The 19992-nt window shown below is 45.1% G+C and overlaps 2 protein-coding genes across 2 annotated transcripts in view; both read right to left on the bottom strand.

The window, feature by feature from the left end:
• NLRP4 (NLR family pyrin domain containing 4) overlaps positions 1 to 18289 on the bottom strand; it is a 30669-nt gene extending 12380 nt beyond the window's left edge. Inside the window, exons 1-5 of the mRNA XM_050771675.1 lie at positions 17945 to 18289; positions 11229 to 12804; positions 8802 to 8963; positions 8192 to 8359; positions 2761 to 2928 (exon numbers count right to left, since the gene is read on the bottom strand). Coding sequence (XP_050627632.1) covers positions 2761 to 2928; positions 8192 to 8359; positions 8802 to 8963; positions 11229 to 12804; positions 17945 to 18224 — 2354 coding nt within the window. The 5' untranslated portion in view covers positions 18225 to 18289. The remainder of the gene's footprint in view (positions 1 to 2760; positions 2929 to 8191; positions 8360 to 8801; positions 8964 to 11228; positions 12805 to 17944) is intronic.
• ZNF444 (zinc finger protein 444) overlaps positions 1 to 19992 on the bottom strand; it is a 319216-nt gene that overhangs the window by 292865 nt on the left and 6359 nt on the right. The gene's annotated exons all lie outside the window — the stretch shown is intronic.

Below are 19992 nucleotides of genomic sequence, written 5' to 3'. Positions count from 1 at the left end.
GTGTAATATGGCATAGCTAATACTCTAATAGGGCTTTAATTTTGGTTCTAATTCTCCATCTGATGATGTCCTTAGACAAGACATGCGCCTTCTGAGACTGTTGCCTCATGGACTGGTAAAGTGCATTGATTACCTCGTGTGTAGTATCCTCAACTTTTTCAATTTCATTATTCTCTAAAATAGTAATAGGTTCAAAACTTTTTTTTTTTTTTTTTCCCTCAAGACAGGGTCTGGCTCTGTCACCTAGGCTGGAGTGCAGTGGCATGATCACAGCTCATTGCAGCCTCTACCTCCCAGGCTCAAGGGATCCTCCCACCTCAGTACCTCAGTCTACTGAGTAGCTGAAACTGCAGGTGTGTGCCACCACACCAAGCAATTTTTAAATTTTTTTTGTCAGGATAGGGTTTCGTCATGTTGCCCAGGCTGGTCTTGAACTCCTGCGCTCAAACGATTCACCTGCCTTGGCGTCCCAAAGTGTTAGGAATATAGGTGGGAGCCTCCACTCCCAGCCAGTTTATGAATTTTTTTTTTTTTTAAGGATCCATGTTCGCTTTGAAAAAAAGTGTGGAGTAGAAAAAAACAAAAAAGCAGAGGGTGAAAGCTAGTGATGAATGAACCACACATGGCCTACAGATATTTAAGTTTTCTGGCACTTTCGTGTTTAACAAAATCAGTTGGCAATCTATAACCATCATTGACATTTTATATGAAATCTAGATTTCAACCTCTGTTGAAAACTGGGCTATCTGGCAATAAGGAGTCACATTCCTACGTGGAAATCCAACAGGCTAGGACAGAACGGGCAGCTGCTTCCTGTCGATAGACACAAGATCTGCATTTCCACGCAGGCCTCACCCAGCTTGCTTCTTTCATGGATCTCAATTTTCTGGCATATCCAGGCATTTGTGGGCTTTTGTTGTTGTTGTTTCCTTTGAGACAGAGTCTTGCTCTGTCTCCCAGGCTGGAGTGCGGTGGTGCGATCTTGGCTCACTGCAACCTCTGCCGCCCAGGTTCAAGCGATTCTCCTGCCTCAGCTTCCCTCGAGAGTAGCTGGGATTATGCACCCCCAAGCCCAGCTGATTTTTGTATTTTGTATTTTTACTAGAGACGGAGTTTTACCAACTCTGGGAGTCTACCAACTTCCATCCGGGTTCCCCTTCATAAACTGCATCCTGAAATCTCTCCCCAGGTAGTAACCAAGGACAAATACAGGACTCACGTGTTTGTCCCTCATCGCTCAGGAGTCACTGTCCTTCATTGCCTGATGTCTGAGGTCTTAAACAGTTGCTTTATTTAGTTGGTTATTTTTGGTTGTTTTGGGTGGGAGGTTAAGTCCTGTCCCCATCCCTCTATTTTAGCTTGAGGTGTAAATCCTCTCATTTTCTTGACATTTTCAGAACACTCTCACTTTCACGTTGTTCATGTTTCAAAATGCCCAAAAGTATAAAGAGGGAAAAATCTCCATCCTCCCCTATCTCCCAGCTTCCCAGTTCTATTTCTCACAGGCAGCCTGTATTATACTATTTCTTCCAATGATATTTGCATATTAAAAAATAGACACACGCAAGACCAGCCTGACCAGTATGGAGAAATCCCATCTCTCCTAAAAATACAAAATTAGCCAGGCGTGGTGGCACATGCCTATAATCCCAGCTACTTGGGAGGCTGAGGCAGGGGAATTGCTTGAATCCGGGAGGCAGAGGTTGCGATGAGCCGAGATCACTCCACTGCACTCCAGCCTGGGCAACAAGAGCAAAACTTCACCTCAAAAAAAAAAAAAAAAGGTTGGGCGCGGTGGCTCACGCCTGTAATCCCAGTACTTTGGGAGGCCAAGACGGGCAGAGCACAAGGTCAGGAGATCGAGACCATCCTGGCTAACACGGTGAACATTGAGAACACTGCCTAACATCGAGACCATCCTGGCTAACATGGCTAACACCCCATCTCTACTAAAAATACAGAAAATTAGCCAGGCATGGTGGCGGGCGCCTGTAGTCCCAGCTACTTGGGAGGCTGAGGCAGGAGAATGGCGTGAACCCGGGAAGCGGAGCTTGCAGTGAGCCGAGATCCAGCCACTGCACTCCAGCCTGGGGGACAGAGCGAGACTCTGTCTCAAAAAAAAAAAAAAAAAAGACACAAATGCATATATATTCTTCTGTCTTCCCCTCCTTTTTTTTTTTTATAAGTATCGCCTAAAGATATTAGAATTCCATTAATCGGTAAATCAACTGGCCTTTACCACTTACTCATCTGTCTTCCTTCTGTGTTTTACATACCCTAAAACTGGCTTGAATAGTCTCTTCTCATCCAATTACTGCAAGAACATCACATGTAGTACTAACTGGGGTCAACAGGCCCACAGACATTTTGCTCTGCTACGGTCCCAAGTACCTACCGAGACGACCCTACGTGCCCGAAGTAACCGTTATCAACACAGGAAGTACCACGTGTGTTGCGGATGCATTAATCCAACCTCCTCACAGCGTTGAAATGTAGTACGTGTTCTGTCTAGACAATCTCAATTGATAACCGTAAGACCTCTAAGACAGGATCTCTCCCCTCCATTCAAAGTTAAATATTCTGCTCAAGAAGACAGTTCCTACGTGTTAAATCCTGAAATAGAACTCAAGTCTTTTCTGATTCTTAAGCACAAGCTTTTAAACCTCTGCTATGTGGCCTCCATCAATGAGCAGATTGTTGTCAATAGGCCCAGGTTTGGACTGTCGCCACGGCCCCCCGCATCCCCCGACATCCACTCACATCAGGTATACCAGGACCGTGTCTGGGTTGCACAGAGCTTCACACAGAAGAGGCAAGCCTGCGTCTAAGTCGTTGCAGGATACATTCAGATACGTCAGCTTCTTGTTGTTGGTTAGAAGGCAGGCAAGGACTTCACAATCGATGGGTGAAAGGAAACAATCTACCAGCCTGCAGGAAAGGGAAAATGTCACATTCTGTTGGTTTCTAGTTCCCGGACTCATTCCTCTTGCTAATCCTATAGGAGTCGGGAAGCCCACATTTGCCATCCTTGAGAGACTCACTGCCTCCCAACCCCTTTCTTGATCCCTGTCAACCCGGTCTCTGGGGTAAAGAGACAGCCAACCTGAGATGCACAGTCTCGGTTATACACATGCATGGCTTACAGTCTCTGGAGTACAGAGACAGCCAACCTGAGATGCACCGTTTCAGTTATATGCGTGCTTGGCTTACGGTCTCTGGGCTACAGAGATGGCCAACCTGAGATGCACCATCTCAGTTATACGCATGCTTGGCTTAGCCTCCCCCAGTAACTTATCTCACTGCACTTGGAGAAAATCCCAAAATATACAACACGATCCACGAGGGTCCTACCCATTCCCAAGCCCCCGTGTCCCAGTCACCCTGGTTCTTTTCAGTTGCTTGACACCACCAGTTTCATTCTCTAAGGTATTATTCATGTTTGATCCTCCCCAAACTCATCTTTAGCGGCTCCTTTACCGAACTTGGGCTATTTTGCATGTGTGCACCCCAAGTGGAATGCTCTTTTTCTGGCCTGCAGTTAGACACATCCTTATTATTCAGGTCTTTGCTCAAGTAATATCTCCTCAAAGAATATGGAAGAAGCTTTGAACCTGAGTCCCATAGGACTCCTTTTTTGGGGGCTTGAGTTGATTTGTGTTGCCAGTAGTTGTGGTTTCCTATTACCTCAACCACACTCCTTACCTCTGGCTGCCACAAAAAATAAACTAAACTCAGAGACAACAGCATAAAGATGAAAGCCATCGTGGGAGTTGTCAAGAAACAAACGTGGAATTGGCAAGTCACCGAGTCCACGGCTCCTCACGCCTCTGCAGGAGGGCTCTGTGGCCATGCGTGCTTTTAACGTTGTTCCTAGCTTTAAGATATAGGTTGGTGTGGCCGGGTGCAGTGGCTCAAGCCTGTAATCCCAGCACTTTGGGAGGCCAAGGAGGGCGGATCACGAGGTCAAGAGATCGAGACCATCCTGGACAGCATGGTGAAACCCCATCTCTACTAAAAATATGAAAATTAGACGGGCGTAGTGGCAGGCGCCTGTGGTCCCAGCTACTCAGGAAGCTGAGGCAGGAGAATTGCTTGAACCGGGAGGCTGAGGTTGCAGTGAACAGAGAGCACACCGCTGCACTTCAGCCTGGGTGCAGACAGAGCGAGACTCCCTCTAAAAAACAAAACAAACAAAAACAACAACAACTCTCTCTCTCTGTATATATATACATACACACATATATATGTGTACACACATATATGTATATACATATGTGCACACATATATACACGCACATGTATATACATATATACACGCATATACATACACATATATATGTATATACATATATACACGCATATATATACACATACATGTGTGTGTGTGTGTGTGTGTGTGTGTGTATATGTTGGTACAAAAGTAATTTGCCATTAATGGCAGAAACTGCAATTACCTTTGCACCAACCTAATATTATTTTCAAGGAGTGAAAAAAATACAATGTGGCCTACTTCGCACTATTCACAAAAATTTACTCAAAATGGATCATACAGACTTCAATATAAGAGGCAAAACAAAACTTTTAAAAGGAAACAAAGGGCCAGGCACAGTGGCTCACACCTGTAATCCTATCACTCTGGAAGGCCAAGAGTCGGATCACCTAAGGTCAGGGGTTTGAGACCAGCCTGGCCAACATAGTGAAACCTCATCTCTACTAAAAAAAAAAAAAGATACAAAAATTAGTCGGGCATGGTGGTGCACACCTGTAATCCCAGCTACTCGGGAGGCTGAGGGAGGAGAATCACTTGAACCCAGGAGGTGAAGGTTGCAGTAAACTGAGATTGCACCACTGCACTCCAGCCTGGGCAACAGAGTGAGACTCATCTCAAATTTGGGGGGAAAAAGAAAAGAAAAAGTTAATCTTAATGAACTTCGGTTAGGCAATGGTTTTGTAGCAATTACACCAAAAGCACAAGAGACAAAATAAAAAAATAAAGTGTACTCAGATTAGAAGATTTTGTGCTTCAAAAGGACACCATTAAGAAAGTGAAAAGAAAACTCACAGAATGGCAGAAAATATTCACAAAGCATGTCTCATATATAACTTGTAATCAGAAAATATAAAGAACCCAATTAAAAATGTGCAAAGGTGTTGCCAACAACCATATGAAAAATGCTCATTAATCATTAGAAAAGTGCAAATCAAAGCCACAAGGAGACACCATCTCACACAAGTCAGAATGGCTATTATTAAAAAGTCAAGAAATAATATATGCTGGTGAGGTTGCAGAGAAAAGTGTACACTTATACATTTTTGTAGGAATGTAAATTAGTTCAGCCATGATGGAAAGCTGTTTGGCCATTTCTGGAAGAACTTCAAATACAGCTACCATCAAGCCAGCAATCCCATTATTGGGTATACACCCAAAGGAACATAAATCATTCTATTATAAAGACATATGCACCTGTATGCTCATCACAGCACTATTCACCTAAATACCCATCAACAGTGGGCTAGATAAAGAAAATGTGGTACATATACACTACAGAATACTATGCAGCCATTAAAAAGAGTAAGAGAAAATCCTTTGTAGCAACATGGATGGAGTTGGAGGCCATTATCCTTAGCAAATTAATGCAGGAACAGAAATCCAAATATCACATGTTCTCACTTATAAGTGGAAGCTAAACACCAAGTACATATAGACATGAAGAAGAAAACAACAGACACCAGGGCCTGCTTGAGAGCCGAGGGTGGGAAGAAGGTGAGGAAGAAAAAACTACCTAACTGGTACTATGCTTATTAACGGGTGATGAAATAATTTGTATACCAAACCTCCATGACATGCAATTTACTTATATAATAAACCCGTACCTGTACCCCTGAATGTAAGATAAAAGTTTTTAAAACGTGTGAAGGACTTGAAAATACATTTCTCCAAAGAAGATACAGAAATAATCAAAACGCACAGGAAAAGATGCTCAACATCATTAGTCATCCAGGAAAAGCAAATCAAAACCACAATGAGATGCTCCTTCACACCCACTAGGATGAGTATAATAAAAAAAAAGTAAATATAAGTAATAATTTTTAAAATGTAAGTAAATAAGTAAAAAATAAGCAAAGATGTGGAGAAAACAGAACTCTCAGACATTGCTGGGGGGAATACAGAATTGTGCAGTCACTGAGGAAAATATAACCTGGTGGTTCCTCCAAAAGTTAAATATGGAATTACTATATAACCTAGCAATTCTACTCCTGGTTACAAGCCCAAAAGAAGTGAAAGCAGGTGTTCAAACATGAGTGTTCATAGAGCTCTATTCAGAATAGCTAAAAGGTGGTAACAACCCAAGTGTTCATCACTAGATGAACACTAGAAGAACAAAATGGGGAATATCTATACAGTGGAATACTATTTAGCCAGGAAAAGGAATGAAGTACTGACACATGGTACAATTTGGATAAACCTTGAAAACATTCTGCTAAGTGAAAGTAAGCCATTCGCAAAAGACCACATGTGATTCAACTTATATGAGATGCCTAGGATAGGAAAATCCAATAGGACTGAAAGTTTATTAGTAATTCCCAGGGACCAGAGAGATAAGGGCATGAGGAGCGAATGCTAACGGGTATGGGGTTTCTTTCTGAGATAATGAAAACATTCTAAAAATCAGACAGTCATGATGGTTGTACATCCTCATGAATATATATGAAGATCACTAAACTGTATAAAGTGTACAATTATACTTTAAAAGCATAAAGTATACAATTATACTTTAAAAGCACATTTTCAAGTATAAAGCATATAAAGTGCATACTTTAAAAGTATGTTCTGGGGTATGTGGATATCACAATAAAGCTGTTATTATTTTTGTAAAAAAAAAAAAAAAGGGGGTTTGGGTCTTTTTGTATTTGGTTGATGCAAGCTCAGAAAAATGGCCGACAAAGACTAGTATAGAGAGGTATTTGAATGTGTGAGTACCAACGAAGATAAGTAGAGGGTAAGTATCTAGAGGAAACCCTTATTTAATTGCAAAAAAAAAAAAATGCTTGAATTAAAACATACATACTGGCAAGCACACACAATGGTTAAGTGCCAGCCAATGGACTGTCATGAATTTAAGGCACTTGAGTTACCAGCATGTCAAGAAACAGAGCGGGTTCATCATCTCCTGTATCCCTTTCCAGTCACGATCTTAACAAAGGTAACTGCTGTCAGATATGGTTCGGCTGTGACCCCACCCAACTCTCATGTCCAACTGTAATCCCAGTGTTGGAGGAGGGGTCTGGGGGGGGTGGTGATGGAATCATGGGGATGGTTTCTAGCGGTTTAGCACCATCCCCTAGTGTTGTTCCTGTGCAAGTCCTCACGCAAGCTGGTTGTTTGAAAGTGTGTAGTGCTTCTCCCTTTTCTCTCTTCGTCCTGCTCCCCGACGTAAGACGTGCCCTGCTTTCCCTTTGCCTTCTGCCACAATTGCAAGTTTCCTGAGGCCTCCCCAGAAGCAGAAACCTGTACATCCTGCAGAACCATAAGCCAATTACACTTCTTTTCTTTATAAATTACCCAGTCTCAGGTATGTCTTTATGGCAGCACGAGAACGGAGGAATACACTGCCCGAACCTCCAACACCAGGGCCTTGCCCATCTTTGAACTTTACAGGAGTAAAGCCAGAGCCTTGCCCATCTTTGAACTTCACAGGCATAAAGCCATAGGATGTACTCTTGGGTCTGGCTCATTGCCATCAACAATGTCTGAGATTCATCCCAGTTTTTGCATACGGCCAGGAGTATTCATTCTCATGGAACAGGAGCATGTAACCACAGGTTTCTCATCCAACTTACTGTCAGTGGTATTTCTACTTCTCAGAGATTATGAACACCTGCTGGGAATGCTTTGGTGCCTGTCTTTCAGCAAACTGAGACAGTCCCTCTGTCCACCTCCAGGTGGAATTACTGGGTTACATAATCTGCCAGAATCCATGAAGGCTAAAGACAAACACAGTTTTCCGAAATGACTGCATCGATTGAGAAACTTTAATCTCCCTCCTTCAAGTTCTCAGGAAACTAAGTTTGCACACAAATCCTGGAAGGAAAAGGTGGATGTGTTAAAACTATGCAGCTCCTCCCTGCAAAGAGAAATGCATAGTCTTCTCTGAAATCCCATCAGTGGTCTCAATAAATGCAGACTTACGCTAGCTCTTTTACGTTGCCCGCCGGGTAGTTCAAGGCATCACAGAGGGACCTGACGTCATCACGAGAGAGTTTCGTGAGGGTGAAGCTCAGGTATTTCAAGTCTGGCTGATAAAAGAGCACCTCAAAGAGCTGACCACTCGGACCAGAAAAGGAAACATTATTTATTCTGCAAAAACAAAGAAAACTTTGGATGAGTCTCATCTAACGGGAGCACAGCCTGCACACCTATGTTTGTCTCTTATCATCCGTAATGAACTCATTCTCTGATTTCGCAGCCCAGTGACACAGCTCAGTGGTTCTCAACTTGAGAGATTTTGGCCCCACAAGGGACAGCTGGCAGTGTCTGGACACTATTTCGGTGATCTGGACAAGGGGAAGCTATTAGCATTTGGAGGGTAGAGACCCGGGATGCGTCTTAATACCCTACAATGCACCGAACAGCCCTATGATGAAGAATGAGCTGCAATGAGATGTCCAGAAGTGCTGAGGTTGAGAAACGGCTCTGGGTGTTAATTCTCTGCTTGTGCAGTTAGCCTCGACCGAAAGCTAGAGGTGAGATGAACGTCATCTCCGTGACATACTCGAGTCAAGGTCGATTCTCCACTTACCCGAGCCTCTGAAGGCGACAGCTGGGATGCCTCAGCTGGTTACACCAGGTCACAAAGGTCGACTCGCTGAGGGTGCTGTCCTGTACCTGGAGCTCTGTGAGGTGCCCGCTGGTAGTGAGCACAGAGCAGATGTGATGCCAACAGACAAGGCTGTAATCCGACCTGCAGTCAAGAAAGGACGAGCTTTCCACGGGCAGGCGGTCAACATAAGCCACTTGTAACACATACACGCACTACTCTGTCTTCTCAAACAGAAGACGTCTGAGGCAGAGCCTCCTTCAGTCAGGAGATCCTTCAGGAAAGCTCACCTTATGTTAGTGGTTCTCAACCTGGGGTGACTTTTCCCCCCAGGGGACATTTGGGGATGTCCAGAGGCCTTTTGGGGTGTTATAGCTTGAGGGAGGGGTGCTTCTGGCGTCTACTGAGTAGAGACCAGGGATGTTTCTAAATATCCTACAATGCACAGGAGAGCCCCCCACTGTAACAGGAGAGCCAGCCCCCAAAACATCACCAGTGCCAAGGTTGAGAAACCCTATCTTATATCCAAAACAGGTTTTGTTTTGTTTTGTTTGGAGATGGAGTTTCACTGGTTGCCCAGGCTGGAGTGCAATGGTGCAATCTCGGTTCACTGCACCCTCCACCTCCCAGGTTCAAGCGATTCTCCTGCTTCAGCCTCCTGAGTAGCTGGGATTACAAGTGTGTGCTACCATGCCTGGCTAATTTTTGTATTTTTAGCAGAGGCAGGGTTTCTCCATGTTGGCCAGGCTGGTCTCAAACTCCTAACCTCAAGTGATCCGCCTGCCTCAGCCTCCTGAAGTACTGGGTTTATGGGAACCCGCTACCATGCCCGGCTAATTTTAGTATTTTTAGTAGAGACGGGGTTTCGCCATGTTGGCCAGGCTGGTTTATAATAAAAGATGAGGCAGCACAGCCCAGCCATTAAGTTGACATCTTCAGCCTAGGCTCAGCCCTAAAACTCTCCACGTCCTAACTATGAGATCCTGGCAGCTCACCTGACCTCCAGTTTCCTCACCTGGAACAGGATAATAGGATCCACCACACGTGATTCTTTTGGGTTTTGAGATGGGGTCTTGCTCTGTTGCCTAGGCTGGGATACACAGTGGCACAATCATGGCTCACTGCAGTCTCTAACTCCAGGGCTCAAGCAAGCAATCCTCCTACTTCAGCCTCCCTCAAGTAGCTTGTGCTATAGGCATGTGCCATCACACCTGGCTAGTTTAAAAACAAAATTTGTAGAAGTGCGGTCCTACTATTTTTCCCAGGCTGGTCTTAGCCCCCGCTGGCTTCAAGCATCCTCCTGCTCAGCTTCCCAAAGTGTAGGGATTATAGGCATGAGCCATAAGTTAAAATTTGTATGATTTGGCCAGGTGGGGTGGCTCACACTTGTAATCCCAGCACTTTGGGAGGCTGAGGCGGGCGGATCATGAGGTCAGGAGATCGAGACCATCCTGGCTAACACGGTGAAACCCTGTCTCTACTAAAAATACAAAAAATTAGCCGGGTGTGATGGTGGGCGCCTGTAGTTCCAGCTACTCAGGAGACTGAGGCAGGAGAATGGTGTGAACCCAGAAGGCGGAGCTTGCAGTGAGCCGAGATCTCGCCACCGCACTCCAGCCTGGGCGACAGAGCGAGACTCAGTCTCAAAAAAAAAAAAATTGTATTATTTGTGTAGGGTTTTGTTTGTTTGTTTTTTGTTGTTTTTTTGTTTTGTTTTGTTTTGGAGATGGGAGTCTCACTGTCACCCAGCCTGGAGGGCAGTGGTGCGATCTCAGCTCACTGCAACCTCTGCCTCCCAGGCTCAAGTGATTCTCCTGCCTCAGCCTCCCGAGTAGCTGGGATTACAGGTGTGCGCTACCACACCTGGCTAATTTTTGTATTTTTAGTAGAGACGAAGTGTCACCGTGTTGGTCAGGCTGGTCTTGAACTCCTGACCTTAAGTGATCCACCTGCCTCGGCCTCCCCCAGTGGTAGGGTTACAGGCATGAGCCACCACACCCGGGCTGTATGGTTTTTTTTTTTTTTTTTTTTACAGTAAGTTTTCAAAGGTAATTTGCAGCTAAGAGGTCGAGACACATGCGTGTGGTGCTATGGAAATGATATCAATTATAGCACTGATCAGCTAATGCTTGAGAAAGTGCGAAACACTTCACACAGGTCCTCATTCACTCCTCACAATACACGTGTTATTATTCCCACATCTGTAATGGGGCCACTGCGGCCACAGAAGGGCAAGGCTCACAAAGTCATAGAGCCCCTAAAGGGTTGGGCCAAGATGTGAGCTGAGGTTTTGTGATAGAAAAAGGGAGTTTCTAACCATGATCCTATATTAAACACTCCATCAGCAAAACCCACTCAGAAATACAGACAGATTCTGAAAAGAGATAACAAGTCGTAGGACGGACTCACGTAGAGCTGTGTTCATCCTCTTTCTTAAAGACATTTTGAACGGAGAAAGAGAGTTTCCTCAAACTGGAGCAGTATTTTAAGCAGTAGGCAGAAACCACCAGGTCTGCGTTGTCAATAATATGAAAGTCAGCTTTTTGGAGGAGGTTCACTGCCTGCTTGACAAAGGCAGGATCCTGCATCTCGAAGAGACAGTAAAATATCGCCAAGGAATCCACCTGTCCCAGAGGATCGCTATGCTCCCCTAAGCTCTTCAGGCACTGGTGAAGTTGCTGCTTGATCTCTTGGGACAGTTGGAAGCCAAAAAACGCGTCCAGTTTCTGTTGTTCCTGTTTATTTAAAAGGCCAGTTAGAAAACAGCCCAGAAAAATCCAATGTGCTCTCCTTGTTTTTTCGAAATTGGCAACTAGCAATTCCTGTACACTTCTCACAGCTGGGTGAGGATGATCAAGGTGGCTCTTGAGCAAATAGAACAAGGCAGCACAGAACTCCTGGATACACGCGTGGAGGAACACGTAGGAGCTCTCACGCTCCCCGTACTTCAGGAGAACCTTGGTGCCCAGCAGCGCGGGGATGTCAGCCTCAACAACCCCATTTCTCCGGAGATCGTCTTCGCGAAACTCAAACGTGTCCGTCCACATGCCCTCTGCAGCCAGGGAGCACAGGGCCTTCAGCTGGCGCTGGCTTTGCGGAGTCGGACCCTCGGCACCCTCGGGTGTGAACAGGTTAAAGATGAAGCAGGAGTACACAGAGGTGGTGCTCTGGCAGGTCAGGGTCAGGTCTTTTCCTTTCTGCATCTCTTGCTTCAGAGAGGTACAGAGGATCCAGCAGAGGAGCGGGATCTGGCATATGGAAAACAGTTGTTCACTTTCTCTTACAAGACTGAAGGCTTCCATGGCTCTTTTCGGATCTTTAAAGAAACAGCAGAAATACACTAACCGATCACTCTCGTTGAATCCCCGGGGCTGGTAGATTTCTGAGATGGGCACCCGATCCCGGAGCTCCTTCGGGCACACGGGTTGGACGGCCACGAGCAGGGAGGCCTCCGGGAGCATCTTCTTCGTCAGCAAACTGCTCAGAAGCACCTGCACGGGCCGTTTCTCCATCACGTCGTCGCACAGGGCCGAATCGGGTTCGTTCAAGCCGTCCTTCAACTCTTCGAAGCTGTCGATGACAAACAAGAGTCTCTCCGGCTGAGACACGATCTCTGTTACAGGAGCAGCGGGGTCGGGCCACTCTCTGGAAATCAGGTCAGCCAAGCTCGTTGCCGGCAACTCCCTCAGTTCTCTGCAGCAGAAATAGAAAGTGTACAGGAACCTATCCCGAAAGATCTTGTTGTCTGACCAGGCCATCAGCAGCTTCATCAGGAGTGTCGTTTTTCCAATCCCTTGCGGTCCTTGAATGATCACTGTACGTGGCTGTTTCCCAGTTTCCTTGGGAGCAAAAAGGTGGTCCAAATGTTCACATTCTTCTTGCTTGACTTCCTCCTGGAAGTACAGGTGAATCTCAGTGACAGACTTGCTGGACCATAAGCGGCTGAATTTCTGCTTTGCATGAGCTTGATAGGTTTGTGTGTATCCTGAGTCAATGAGGGCAAGAGGAGAAAAAAACCACAAAGTTAAGCATTCCTGTATATATTCTTTGCCCCTGAAAATTTTTTTCTTCTAAGGATGTATCTTTCCAGGGGTCTACACACTGTGGCCCCCAGGCCAAACCTGGTCAGTCTGCTCTTATAAAGTTTCATGAGAACTCACTACGCCATTCACGGGTGTATTGTCTACAGGTGCCTTCGTGATTGAATAGCAGAGCTGAATAGCTGTGAGAGACTGTATGACCCACAAAGGTTAAAATAGAAAACCGTGTGGTCCTCTACACAAAAATGTTGACAACTTCTTTCAGTACACACACGCACGCACACACACACACACACGTATTCACTGCTACTATGTAAAGTTTCACAGCTTCTACTTTCACAGGTATTCATTGCTACCATGATAGCAAAATAACTGGAAAGTAACTATGAAACCACAAACTATTATACAGATATTATACAAACTATTATACAGATATTATACAAACTATCATACAGATATTAAAATTATGGAATAATCTCTTCACATGGATCAATAACAGGACAGTGTCTATTCCATTTACTCATTTGGGTCAACAAGGGATTTAGATACAGATATAGGTTTCACATATAGGGACTAGATCTGAAAGTCTCCCTAAGAAGGACCTGACCTAGGCAGTTGCCTCTAGGAGAGAGACAAGGTGCAGTAGATAGGATAAAATGGCACCTCGCATCCACTCCAACTTTATGCCAGTGAGCTTTCTTTTGATGGCAGAATTCTCAAAAGAAAAACCAAGCAAAAAATCCAACAACAGGCTGGGTGCGGTGGTTCACACCTGTAACCCCAGCACTTTGGAAGGCTGAGGTGGGTAGATCATGAAGTCAAGAGATCGAGACCATCCTGGCCAACATGGTGAAAACCCATCTCTACTAAAAATACAAAAGTTAGCCGGGCATGGTGGTGGGTGCCTGTAGTCCCAGCTACTTGGGAGGCTGAGGCAGGAGAATCACTTGAACCTGGGAGGCGGAGGTTGCAGTGAGCTGAGATGGCAACAGTACTCTAGCTGTACTCTAGCCTGGGCAACAGAGCGAGGCTCCGTCTCAAAAAAAAAAAAAAGAAAAAAGAAAAAAATCCAGCAACAATAGTGACCAAGCCCTACGCATCCCACAACTCCTTGTAGCTAAGATCAAGGTACAGATTAAGTTCTGCGATTTGCCTTCACTCTTGTGACACTGGAAGGAGAAGGGGAGTGGAGTCTATCTTCTGCCTGTTTTGCTACCAGCTTCCATGAACACACAGACACCGGGCTCTTCTGTAACAGAAGCCTTGTCTCCAATTGCTGTAGTTGGCTGGGCAGTGGCTCACGCCTGCAGTCCCAGCACTTTGGGAGGCTGAGGCAGGTGGATCACTTGAGGTCGGGAGATCGAGACCAGCCTGGCCTACATGGCGAAACCCCATCTCTACTAAAAATACAAAAATTAGCCAGGCGTGGTGGTGCAGGCCTATAATCCCAGCTACTCGAGAGGCCAGGGCAGGAGAATCGCTTGAACCCGGGAGGTGGAGGTTGCAGTGAGAAGAGATTACACCACTGTACTCCAGCCCTGGCAATAGAGCGAGACTGTCTCAAAAACAAAAACCAGTTCCTGTGGTCATTGATTTTAGGCAGCTGCTGCACTGGTGAGCTTCCCAATTTCTGAATCATAGCTGTTGTGGTGTATTTCTAAAGTCACAGTTCTAACAGTGGGCTTCCCATCTCCCTCTTTCCTTGCTGCAGGAGAGGTAGCAGCTCCCTGGTGCTACAGTTCTTAGAGTCATCTCTGGAGCACCAGCCTAGAGCCGGATCCTTTAGCCAGGCTGAGAACTCCCTTACAGTTATCTGTTCCTTAAATAACTAGTATGATGTTTATGTTCTGCAGGTGAGTGGTTGCTGGACTGGAAATGTGGGGGGCAGTTGTAGGCGAGAAATTTTCCCTATGCCCCTGCATGATGGTTATGGATTTGATTGGATGCAGGTGAAAGATATAATCCAATGCCCATAGACTGCTGGGTGTGACTGTAGGTAATGCTACCTTAAGTTATTGGGGAGAACAAGGGATTCCCCCAATTTTTCAGTCCCCTGAAGTTCCTAACTGGTAAAAATGCCATCTGACATTGGTAGGATCCCATTAGCATCTTAAGCTCAGTAAGTTGTTTACCCATTCCCCAGTGGCTTCCTGCTTTCCTGGTCCTCTTAGCCATTCTGGAGATTTCGGTGACATGTTTCATTGCTCATTAAGGGGAATGAAGTGAGTACAACCTTAAACCAACTGTGAAAAGAGATAGAGGCGTAAGTACCTAGTGGAAGATCTATCTTCAGACCTGCTTACGTTTTATTTTAGCAATAGTCTAAAATAGTTCCACGTGCAAACAATGTTCTTCTTTATATAAATTACTTTTTTGAGACAGGGTCTCGCTGTGTTACCCAGGCTGGAGTGCAGTGGTGCGAGACTCTGTATAAAATAATAATAATGAAAAAAAAAAAAGAGTCTAGGCCAGTATGGTGGCTCTGCCTGTAATCCCAGCACTTTGGGAGGCCAAGGCAGGAGGATCACAGCTCACTGCAGCCTCATCCTCCTGGGCTGAAGTGATCCTCCTGCCTCAGCTTCCAGTGTAGCTGAGACTGCAGCATGTGACACCAAAACACTCCAGGAAACATGGGGGAATTTGTTTAAAAATTTGGACTGGGGGGCCGGGCACGGTGGTTCACACCTGTAATCCTAGCACTTTGGGAGGCCAAGGCGGGCGGATCACCTGAGGTCAGCAGTTCAAGACCAGCCTGGCCAACATGGCAAAATCTCGTCTCTACTAAAAATATAAAAAGTAGCTGGGCGTGGTGGCAGGCGGCGCCTATAATCCCAGCTACTCCGGAGGCTGAGGCAGGAGAATCACTCGAACCTGGGGCGTTCAATGAGGTTGCAGTGAGCCAAGATCACACTACTTTACTCCAGGCTGGGTGAAAGAATGAAACTCCGTCTCAAAGGAAAAAAAAAAATTTGACGGGGAAGGGTTTTTTCCAAGTAATGTTCCAAATCAAGAAAATGTGCAAGAAAGCCTAGCATCACCAAAAATGGAAACTCTCAAATTATCTTATTTCAAACCAATTATTTTAATCCTCACTATTAAGGAACTTTCCCCCCAACTACTACCAGAACCAATTCCAATCTCACTGGAATGAGATATTACAGATCCTCAATCTTTTCAATGTCTCATAGTCAAAATCTGGCACTCAAAATTACCGTACATACTAGGAGACTGTATGACCAGATAAAAAGAAACAGTAGAAAGAGACCTGTAAATGTTAAAATCTTCAGGCAGATTTTAAAGTAATTGAAAATGCTCAATAAAATATAAGATGGAATAAATATTGAGAAAAAACGGAAGTATGTGAAAAGGCAAACTGCATAATAAAACATGTGAACTAAATTTAAGAAATCAAGGCCAGGCGTGGTGGCTCACGCCTGTAATCCCAGTACTTTGGGAGGCTGAGGTGGGCAGATCACCTGAGGTCAGGAGTTCGAGACCAGCCTGGCCAACATGGGGAAACCCTGTCTCTAATAAAATACAAAGAAATTAGCTGGGCATGGTGGTGGGTGTCTGTAACCCCAGCTACTCAGGAGGCTGAGGCAGGAGAATCACTTGAACCTAGGAGGTGGAGGTTGCAGTGAGCCAAGATCACACCACTTCACACCAGCCTGGGCAACAGAGTGATACTCTGTAAAAATAATAATAATAATAAAGAGTCTAGGCCAGTATGGTGGCTCATGCGTGTAATCCCAGCACTTTGGGAGGCCAAGGCAGGAGGATCATTTGAGCCCAGGAGTTTGAGACCAGCCTGGGCAATATAGTGAGAGTTCGTCTCTACAAAATTTTTTATAAAAGTTAGCCAGGTGTGCAATTAGCCAAGCATGGTGGTACACGCCTGTAGTCCCAGCTACTTGGGAGGCTGAAGTGGGAGGTCATTTGAGCCCAGGAAGTTGAGGCTGCTGGGAGTCGTGATGATGCCACTACACTCCACCCTGGGTGACAGAGCCAGACCCTATCTCGAACAAACAAGAAAGTCCAGTAGGTGAAACTGGAGTCCCAGAAGAAGAAACAGAAGAATGGAATACACAGACAATGGCTGAAATTGAGAACTGAAGAAAGTTACTGAATCTCAGTTGCAAGAATATTAAAGAATCCCAGTCGGGATGAAAACAAAACCACATCCAGGCACATCACAGTAAAACACTGAACAACGACAAAGAGAAACAATTCAGCAGTCAAGTCGAAAGAGCTATCTCCTGCCATTGATGTCGCAAATGTGCAAAGTCACGGTTAACACCTTATGCCAGGATAAATATAAATGTGACTCTAAAAGCCACACTGCTTATAGATCATAGCTTTTCTGATGTGAACTTTGGCTAAACGCACGATACAACAGTCAGCCTCAGTTCACTGTGTCCTCTGCCGCAGGTGTTGGCTGCTCTTGCAAATAAGTCAAGTGCATAGTTCCTATGCTACAACTTCACCTCAGAGAGTTTCTGGCTTGGCTGCAAGCTCTCAGCTTAGGGTAAAAAATCACTGGTGACCCAGATAAAGGTACAATACAGGTTAGGACATAATAGCCACTGACATTTTACCCACATATAACCACCAGGTCTAAGAGACCATTTCCTGCCTATAAGGACAATATTTTCAGGCTGGGTGTGGTGGATCAGGCCTGTAATCTCAGCACTTTGGGAGGACAAGGTGGGTGTATCACCTGAGGTCGGGAGTTCAAGACCAGCCTGGCTAACATGGTGAAACCCCAGCTCTACTAAAAATACAAAAATTAACCAGGCATGGTGGCAGGTGCCTATAATCCCAGCCACTCAGGAGGCTGAGGCAGGAGAATCGGTTGAACCTGGGAGGTGGAGGTTGCAGTTGCAGCGAGCCAAGATCGCACCACTACACTGCACTCCAGTCTGAGCAACAAAGTGAGACTCCATCTACAAAAAATAAAAAAGGAAAAACCGACTAATATTTTCCCATAGCACATTCTGGTCCTGTTGTAGACAGGCAGAGACCACTTGCCAAAATTAGGACATGGTCCTTGTAAGAAGCCTTGACCCTCTTCCCAGACTCCCTCACCTGTTCTCTCCCTCATGACCTTCATGCAGAGATCTTTTCTATCCATCTTTTGAAAGATTCTTAAGGTTATGTTCCAAGCCTGTTGTTCTTCATAGTGCTTGATCAAGAGGTTTGCAAGTTCCTCCCGGGATGCTTTTTTGACCTCAGTCCAGGGAATCTGCTTGAGTTCAAGATGCAAAGTCATTTGCTTGAGATGTTCCTTAAATTTCCTGAACTCATCCTTTTTGAGCTCCTCCAGATACCACATAAGACCAAAATCAGAGAAGAAAGAGGCCGCCATCTTGTCCGGAGCAGAGATACCAATCCTCAAAGAGACAGTGACCAGGAACAACAAATAAATAAAACCTGTGGAAAATTCAGGATAGTGCCAAATCATTAAAAATAAATGGATCAAGATTACCGTTTTCTTATACAGTATCTTGCTAGTATTGGGGACATGGTGATGAAGGCAGAAAGTTATTAGGTTCATTTCACCTTTTCATTGAAATGATCATGCAAAGTCTCAATAATAGATGGGGGAATCAGACACAATAATCTAGAAGATACGAGAATCCTACAGTCACCTGACATAGTCTCAATATCCAGGCAAATATAGACTTTACATTTTTAGAAATCACACTGTAACTACGGGAATTACACTGTAGCTACGGGAATTACACTGTAGCTACGGGAATTACACTGTAGCTACGGGAATTACACTGTAGCTACGGGAATTACATTTTTACTTTTAAATATAGAAATTACACTGTAAATAGGGAAATTACATTTTTACATTTTAATATAGAAATTACATTGTAAATATAGAAATTACATTTTTCTCAGTAAACAATAGAGAAGGCATGCCCCACAAATGTAGCAAACTGATTTTGACAAAGGAACAATGAAGGAGGATCATCTCTTCCGTAAATGGTGCTGGAACAACTGGAAGTCCCTCCCTAGCTCTCTTTCTCCCCATCTCTTCCTCTGACTATTACGTGGGGACACAGAAGGCAGCCGTGTACAATCCAGAAGGAGTCTTCCTCAGGAGCGGACTCTGCTGGACCTTGATTTGAACTTCCAGCCTTCAGAACTAGAGGAAATAAACTTCTGTTGGTAATCCATCCAGTCTGCAGTATTTTGTAGTGACCTAGAGAAATGATCCCTGGAAGTCTAGTCTTATCTACGGTACTTTGTTATGGTCACACTCATGCAAAGGCCTGGAAGTATAACAGATACCCTAGTGGCAATCGATACACCCAGTGTCCAGATCAGATCTTGGTTTCTAAGACCGCTTCCTAACAAAAGAAACCCAGCGCAGGCTGAAAGAGCCTCCAGTAGCTAAAACTGTAACAACTTGAGCAAGAAGAATTCCAAGTAGCTTAGCTGGACGGATTCTTCCCCTTTAAGGAGATGCGGTATAACTCCCCACCTCTCAAGTGTGGTGTATTCATCTGTTCTCATGCTGCTGATAAAGACATAACCCAAGACTGGGTGATTTATAAAGAAAAAAGTAGTTTAATGGACCCATAGTTCCGTGTGGCTGGGGAGGCCTCACAATCATGGCGGAAGGCAAAAGGCACATCTTACATGGCGGCAGACAAGAGAGGACCAAAAGACAGGGGTTTCCCCTTGTAAAACCATCAGGTCTCATGAGACTTATTCACTACTATGAGAATGGTATGGGGAAACCACCATGATTCAATTATCTCCCAGTTGGTCCCTCCCACAGCACCTGGGAGTTATGGGAGCTACAATTCAAGATGAGATTTGGGTGGGGACACAGCCATATCATGTGGGTTGTACATAGAGACTTTTTAAATAATATAGTATAGCCAGGCGCGGTGGCTCACTCCTGTAATCCTAGCACTTTGGGAGGCCGAGGCAGGTGGATCTCGAGGTCAGGAGATTGAGACCATCTTGGCCAACATGGCGAAACCCCATCTCTACTAAAACAGAAAAAATTAGCTGGGTGTGGTGGTGGGTGCCTGTAGCCCCAGCTACTCGGGAGGCTGAGGAGGGAGAATGGCATGAACCCGGGAGGCAGAGCTTGCAGTGAGCCAAGATCACGC

Source organism: Macaca thibetana, chromosome 19 (genome assembly GCF_024542745.1).
Source record: "Macaca thibetana thibetana isolate TM-01 chromosome 19, ASM2454274v1, whole genome shotgun sequence".
NCBI classification, from domain to species: domain Eukaryota; kingdom Metazoa; phylum Chordata; class Mammalia; order Primates; family Cercopithecidae; genus Macaca; species Macaca thibetana.
Note: the sequence above shows the minus strand (reverse complement) of the source record. Positions and strands in the feature narration are given on the sequence as shown.